Genomic DNA, 7,964 nt, shown 5'->3' with positions numbered 1-7,964 from the left:
GTGGTAGCCTGAAATGAAGCCTGAAATTGAGAATATCTAGCAAAATGCAGCAAAGTTGCACATGAGAGTGCTAGAATCTCACTAAACACAGCTCAGAAGAAGTACTTGCGGACTCGTAAGAATTTCATGATGTAAAATTATTGGCGCTTTCATTCGCTACGGACCAGCGGTACGACGAAATCGATTGTGCTTGAATGAAATGTAAAAACAATGAATAGAACAATGTGAAAACCATGCTTTTGCATAATGTATGGCGAAAATCAACAAAAGAAAAAAATCTCATTTTCAAAAAGGAAATATTAAGCACTTTCCAAAAAAAACATATGAGAAAAGCACCGTTAAGGGCTTTCAAAAAACGAGACTAAGCACTTTTTTAAAATGCTACGCACCATGTGTATACATAGAGATAAATAAAATATCGTAATGGTGTAACATTTATTGACATGACTTTATTAACATGATTATTTTGCTAATAGATCACTTTGATGATATATTGTAGTAAAAAACCTACTTTTCTGACCTTTATTTTTATTAAATGGCCAATTTTTTAAAAATATTCTTTGATTTTTGAGTGGTCAGCCATTTTGAAAAACTGTTGGTCCCAGCAATAAACATTGCACATGTAACAAAAAATTTTTCATTAGTCAATAGTTGTGATAAATGCTTCATTACAGTTGAAATCCCTTAAAATAAGCATGAAAAGATCACAATATTTGCCCGTTACAACTAAGTACTTGTAGAAACTAAGTTCCAGAAAAAAATCATTAAATTTCATAATTAAAAATATACTTAATACATTTATTTATTATGAAGTGAAATGAAGTAGAAATTTTACAAATCTCAAAAACATTGCCCGCTAATAGAAGATATACTCTTAAATGACAAGCTATTCTCCAAAAGACTTAACATTGTACCAACCAAGTATTTAGATTTCTTTGCTAAATCCAGGGTCTAATAAATCAGGACAAATTATAAGTGAGTTCGAATCTGTTTCAAAAATTATAGTAAGAATAAAGAGTATAAATTGTAATAAGATAAAGCGTAAGAATTACAGTAAGAATTTTTCTAATTCATGATAAAAGATTAAAAAATTTTCTTTCATTTGAAATGGTTCTTAAGCTTAGGAGACAATTTTATTACAATCTCATCACAGCTTAAGGAAGTATTTATATTAAAAATAAAACATAGAATTTTATTTTATTGAAAATTAATTGCTAAAATTTCTGAGATTTTTCAACTCTACAGGGAGTTAGTTATGACCCTCCTCCCTAATGGCTATACCACTGGGATAAAAAAAAAATAACACTCAATATTCCCAATTATGCATGTTCTCAGAAACACTGTGGTTTATAAAAATTAAAAAAAAAATTTTTAGTCAAATTTTTACTGTCTGGTAGACAGATTATTTTAAATCATTCTACTCTTGGTATGCTAGTCATACATTTGGCACTTGTGTCCCATACATATGGCAAAGAAAATTATCCCTGAAAATAAGTGGTTTCTTTTGACATAATTATTGGAAAATTACAGACTCAAATATTTTACATATTCAAAAATTTCTATCCTATAAAAACTGCTGATATCTTTTTACATAATCTAAATAATTTTAAGTAAAAAAAATAAAACTAATTTTAAAAGATCTTTTTAAATGTATTCAGAATGTTACCCTAGATTATGACCTTACCTTAACCATAAATTAAATATGAACTAAATAATCACTTTTAATTAAAATTTAAAAAAATAAAAACCTACATTATCCTCAAAAGTTGTTTAAAGATCACTGTACATTTAGACAAAATTTTAATATTTTCTTATTTAAGTTTTTTTTAAAATTATTTTTATTAGAAAGTTTGTATTAGAAAATTTATTGTAGAAAAATATTACATATGCTTATTTCTGGTAGGAACAAATCCGTTTTTCTTGTTATAACTTTTATTTAGAAAAGTAAGAAAATTTAAAAGTTTAATTTGCTACGATAAAACTATAAAAATGTTTGATGTATATAGTAAAGGGTTGGTATACATTACATGGCAGTGCCTGATTTATCACAAGGCCTGAGAGGCCCAGGAATAGGGTCCCCACATTTTTTGGGGTCCCCTAAGTGTTACAATTATTCCTTTTTGTGTTTTTCCATAAGAATTGTCTACAGAGCTATGAGATGACAAAAATTTAAATATTTATAAGCTGAAATTTACAGATATATTGTAATTTATAAATAATTTAAAAACACTTCAATCAAACAACATGTAAATTCAGTTCAAAGCAACGACCAAGGGGTCCCTGACAGTTTTATGCCTAGGGCCCCCACAATTCTAGATCAGATCCTAAATACATGGTTAAATTATCAAAGTCGGAAAGTAGTGAATGATTTAGTATAATTATCATACATTCTTTTTTTAGAGGTCATCAAACAAAATGATAATATGAATAAAATCAACCCAATAAAAACATGGTCATAACAAAATTAAAAGATTTAAAAAAAAAGCCATTTTATCAATTAACTGTATAAAACATGAATTTATCAATAAACTTCAAAAAATGTTTTGAAACATACAAATTTCCTGTGATTTGGCATAAAATAATCTTAACATAGTAAACATTTAGGAACAATTACAGTAAAAAAAAAAAAATCAAAAAGTAATTTGACGACGCAAATAAATTAAGACACAAATGTATCCAATTGAGATGCTGAATCAAATAATACTTTTTATCAGAAACATTTGCTAAAGTTCCGTAACAGGAGTTAAATTAAAAGTCCATCCTCCCTCCCCATCCAAGTGTAGGAAAGAATTATGGAACTGAGCAAGACTTGACCTATGTCCAATACTTATAAGAGTAATGCCAAGTTCCATACATTTTCGGTAGAGTTTTTCCTCAAGCTGCAATCCAATGGAACTTGTTGCCTCATCTAAAAATGCTAGTTTGGGACGGTGGCAGAAAAGGCGAACAAAACTGAGGCGCTGCATTTCACCGGGAGATAGTACATCATACCAGTTCCACTCGACTTCATCAAACAAACCAACTTTCTCAAGTAGATGTTCAAGGTCAACAAATCTTAAATAGCTGTAGAAAAATAAAGCAATTTATAATTACAGGGTGTGTATAGAAATCTTTCAACAAACAATAAGCACCTTTTAAGTAACTTTTTAAGCACTCAAAAAATATTTTTAAGCACTATATATGTTAACAAAATGCAAAATAATTTTCAAAGGCTTTACATGGTCATTATAAAATAACTAGTTTCTGACAAAGATTTTATTAGCTGTTATAAAATGATCGATTTTATTAGTCGTTATAAATGCTTTTCTTGATTATATTGATCATTACAAAATGCTCGAGATATTTTTCTGTTCCATTTCAGAGGGTGGAAAATGAAGCCTGAAATTGAGAATATCTTGCAAAATGCAGCAGAGTTGCACATGAGAGTGCAATAATCTCACCGAACATAGCTCAGTTGACGCACAAGCGGACTCCCAAGTATTTAATCAAACTTGTAAAATCATTGACGCTTTTATACGCTATGGACCGGCGATACGTCAAAATAGATTGTGGTCAAATTAATTGTGAAAACGGTGAATAGAACAATGTGAATAGCACAGTTTTCATAACACGTTACGAAAATCGACATGGTAAAGACAAAAATCTCATTTTTGAAAAGGGAAAAATACCACTTTTTAAAAACATCCAATGAAAAAAGTACCTTTAAGCACGTTATAAAAACGCTACGCACCATGGTTTAGTTTTAAAAAATTTCTCTCCTCATCCATGATTGAAGGTCTTAAACTAAGACTTTCTAGGGAAATATTTTTATAGCCTTCAAATTTCTGGTCTTTTAAAACAAGTTATGGTCCTTCGAAAATGTGGGTGATGTTTGACAGCGAACTTTAATTTTCTCTACTTCTGCTTAGAAAGTTGACAGCCACTGAATCCACCTTATAGAGTATAGAGTACAATATTTTCAAACAGCTGATTTTTTTCAGATAACGAAACCAAAACTGTAATGCAAAAACACAAAACTACCGCATTGTATAAGAAAATATTATGGTTATTATTTTGGTAACATTAGTGCACGAATTTGAAGCGAAATTTTTTTCCCAGTTACTTATTATACATACTTAGAAAAACAAACAAATGCGGACAACTTAATTTTTATATTTGGAAAGAAATTGTTTCTCATGCCACTTTCAATTTCCTTATTGATCACATACAGAAAATCATAGAAACTTTGTTTTTGTACACCAATTACAAATGCAGGATTATAGTTTTTTCTCCCCCTTTTGAAAAGAATTATCTTTGAGTTAAGTTTAAAGGAAAGTCAGTTCCCAAGAAGGTAATGTCTTTTATTTTTCACAAAAGATTTTCCAACAATTAATTTGAATTCTTATATAGTTTCTAACTCATTATAAACATCAGTTATATTACAGAGATGAACAAATACTATAAGAATTAGGAAAATGTTGAACAATATAGTCATTGACAAATGTAAAAAAACATGTCAAACCAAATGGCATCAAAATAGACCAAATGTAATAACCGGGAAATATGTGAATAACCATGTAGTGATCGGTACCAATACCTCCTAGAANAGAAGGGAAAAAGAGAAGCTTCGTCAGAAGTGATCAGCAAATCTGGGCCTAACTGTATGAGTCATCGTTTTCCGTCCTTCGGCTTTCTTCCATCTAGGAGGTATTGTCGGTACCCCATCCCTATGCCCCTAGAGTAATAAGATTATCCATACAGCATCAGTATGTCATGCCTACTCTATAAATAAGATGATTTGTGAACAGTCTTCTGCTATATAATCTACCACTAAGTTACATTTTAACATTAACACCCAATTTACACAACGCCTGATTTTCTAAATATGATGTTAAACAAAAAAAAGTAAAAATAAGCTTTCGCAATTACGATTTAATAGCCTACTTTTGGACAAATTTTCAAGACTATTTATTAAAATAAAGCATTTAATAACCACAGTGGAAAAACCTGTTAAATGATATTTGAGTGGCAATAAATTTATAGTTCAAGTCGCCTACAATTTCCAGTATTTCGCATACCTGTTCCAAATGATTAGTCAATAAACACGGTCTTAACACTAAGCTTAATGAAAATGCAAATTAAAGAAATCATAAATTTTAACAATATTTTCTTATTTTGATAATAAAATTCATTTTTAATATTTTAATACGAAAAGATAGTAGATTTGAAAAAGCATTCCAGCAACAGCTCATGGTGGGCCAGGAAATATTGAGGTTAAAACTCTAAAATTTTATGACGGACTGCATGATTGTGGCTAGTTGTGCACAAGCCTTCTTTACCACTAAAAAATAAGAGTTTTTTTTATATACAAAGATTAGATATAGAAATTTTTAAAAAAGAATAAAGTTGTTTACCTAATCACACGATTTATAAATTCTTCATTTTTCTGGAATTGTGATCCTCCAGTAATTCCCAAAGGATAAACAAGTTGTTCAATCAAACTACCATCAGATAATAGCGGATGTTGTGGTAGGAAAAAAATAGTGGACGGGTGGAAAGGGAGTTTCCTTATGATGTGGCCCTCAAGAATTGGCCACAAGCCTTTAATAACTCTAAATAAAGAAGTTTTGCCACTGCCACTATTTCCTGTAATTAGCATGTTGGTTCCAATTTTTATCTCCAATGAAAGGTCATAAAGCAATGTTTTTGAATCTCTTGGTGCACAGAACGTAACATTGCTCAACTGAATTGCTGGTTCTTTTTCCATTTCTAATCAATAGAAGAAAAAAAAACTAAATTAATCTATATTGTACAAGATTACATAGAATGTAATGCAAATAGAACATTAAAAATTATAAGACAATTCGTAAAAAGAAAAAAAATCAAAATTTGCTTGAAAAAATGAACATTTAAAATCTAGGAAGATCTTAACTAAAACTTGTTTTCAAAAACTTCTAATAAGTAAATATAATACTAGTTCTCCCAGTTTTAATTCATAAGCGAAATAATTAAACATAATTCAACTGCTGAAATCATTGTAGTTACACCACTCCTTCCTTAACTAGTTATTTACCTCATGCTTACTTATTACAATAAAGTTTAAAAGACAACAAAAACTAATTAAAAATAAACAATGTATCAGGTAATATTACTTTTAATATTGAAATCAAAAATTAATTAAATAATAAATTTAAAAAAATAGTTAACTTTTTTTTCCTTATAACCTAGCTACTAAAATTTTTTGCAATGTTTAAAGCTTATTTTAATGTAATATTCAAAAAAAACTATAGCATAAAAGCACATTTCTTGTCCTTTTTTTTGCCACATGAACTTTAAAATGCTGTTTGTTTCTTTAAATAGAAGTAAAACCAGGTGTGATTATGTGACTATTTCCAAGACTGTTGGAGAGATCTCAAAAATTAAAAACAAAAAAAAATCTACTTTACCCTTTTCAGCAAAAATACATATAAAAGTTTGACATAAATAAATAAAAAAAATTATATTTTATTAATTTTTATTGCTATAAAACAAATTTCATGGCAATCTCCAAACGCCGAAGCAATTTTTTTCTGAGGTCTTTTTTTCTAAGAAGGATGTGTCCCCCTAAACTAAACGAAATAGATGTATTTTATTCTTATAAATAACAGAACATACTTAATATTATTGAAGTAAATACATACCAAAAGATTCTAATGCTTTTGGCTTCAAAATGCAACCTCCTTCAAATTCTTTATCAGAAGTTTCTTTTTTATCTTTTGGAACCATAGCATCTAATATTTCACAAACTCGATGAATCAACCCTCCTAACTCACCTATAGTTGTTGATATGTTTATAATGCTTGAAAAACAAGATATCAAATAAATTGATACAAAAGCATTTACACTAATTAGGGCACTAAGTTCTGGAGGAGTTAAATTATCATATTTCCCAGTGAAAATAGGTAAAGCAAGTATTAAATAGCTTATAACACTTCCGATGTAACTAAATATATTAACTGAAATATCTAATGGAAATTCTCTTAAATAAAGAGACTGCTGTGTGCCAATCAACTGCAACAGTTTCTTTTCTGATCGAGAAAATTCTGAAAAATTGGCATCCTGAAATGCGATTGACTCTGCATTCGTACGGACGTGCATGTGCTTGAATCTAAAGTTCCCTTCACATTTTTCTTGTTTTATAATAAGATTCATTATAGGCTTCATTAACAATCTATTGGCAACAGCAGAAATTAAAAAAACTAAAAAAATCCCCACTGGGCCGATCCAGCCAGTAGATTGATAACAGTTGTATGAATAGTAAGCTGTAGTAAAGGGGAATATAACAAAGGGATTTATGACAGAACTAAACTGTTTACAAAATTTATCAATATCTTGTGTAATTCGTTGATCAGGATTGTCAGTAAAATCATACTTAAAAGTATTCATAATATAAAATATATTCTTGTTGAAATACATAGAATGGAGTTTGTCAGTGAGTACTTCTCTGGAAGAAACATAAAACACGTTTATTATGTATTTTTTGCAACTTATCACAAAACAGATGGCAATTATTATAAGAGAGGCTTTCAAAACTTGTAACCAAAATCCGTTCAAATCCTTTTCACCCAGAACTTTATAAAAGCCGCTAGGAATGATGCCAACATTGTAAACAAGATATTGTTCTAATAAAGCAAACAAGCAAATTAATACTAACAACCATATATTGAGGTGAGCTGAAAATATAATTTTTAAAATTCTTTTTAGTCGACGAATGGTAAATATACCGCATCCTTTGCTTTTTGAGCTTGAGGAAGAGGAGTGGTTTTCATAAAGACTAGATTTTTCAGCTTCAATATCCATGGTATAAAACTTTAATAGCTAATAACATCCCCCTAATAACTGCTTCTGAAACTACTAGTCTTTTACCATATCCACCTCCACCGATTTTTTGTTTATGGTAATCACCTGTTTATTTTGTTCGTTTATTTTCCAGAAAAGTTTCCGAC

General features: G+C 29.4%; 1 protein-coding gene across 1 annotated transcript; it reads right to left on the bottom strand.

Moving 5' to 3' along the window:
* Positions 1–2,117: 2,117 nt before the first annotated feature.
* Positions 2,118–7,955, bottom strand: LOC107441528 (lysosomal cobalamin transporter ABCD4). Its single transcript, XM_016054828.4, has 3 exons — positions 6,660–7,955; positions 5,394–5,748; positions 2,118–3,063 (listed from the first exon to the last, which is right to left on the bottom strand). Exons 1-3 carry the CDS (start codon positions 7,816–7,818, stop codon positions 2,724–2,726), a joined length of 1,854 nt encoding a protein of 617 aa, XP_015910314.1. The 5' UTR covers positions 7,819–7,955; the 3' UTR covers positions 2,118–2,723.
* Positions 7,956–7,964: the final 9 nt, after the last annotated feature.

The sequence above is a fragment of the Parasteatoda tepidariorum genome, chromosome 6 (genome assembly GCF_043381705.1).
Source record: "Parasteatoda tepidariorum isolate YZ-2023 chromosome 6, CAS_Ptep_4.0, whole genome shotgun sequence".
NCBI lineage: Eukaryota > Metazoa > Arthropoda > Arachnida > Araneae > Theridiidae > Parasteatoda > Parasteatoda tepidariorum.
Note: the sequence above shows the minus strand (reverse complement) of the source record. Positions and strands in the feature narration are given on the sequence as shown.

What these genes read in the sequence shown, in the direction of transcription:
- LOC107441528 (XM_016054828.4), bottom strand. Translation starts at nt 7,818, where the DNA reads ATGGATATTGAAGCTGAAAAATCTAGTCTTTATGAAAACCACTCCTCT. An exon ending in AAAAGCATTAGAATCTTTTG is followed by an intron (nt 5,749 to 6,659) that starts GTATGTATTTAC and finishes TCTATTGATTAG; the next exon opens with AAATGGAAAAAGAACCAGCA. An exon ending in TTTATAAATCGTGTGATTAG is followed by an intron (nt 3,064 to 5,393) that starts GTAAACAACTTT and finishes ATTTTTCTACAG; the next exon opens with CTATTTAAGATTTGTTGACC.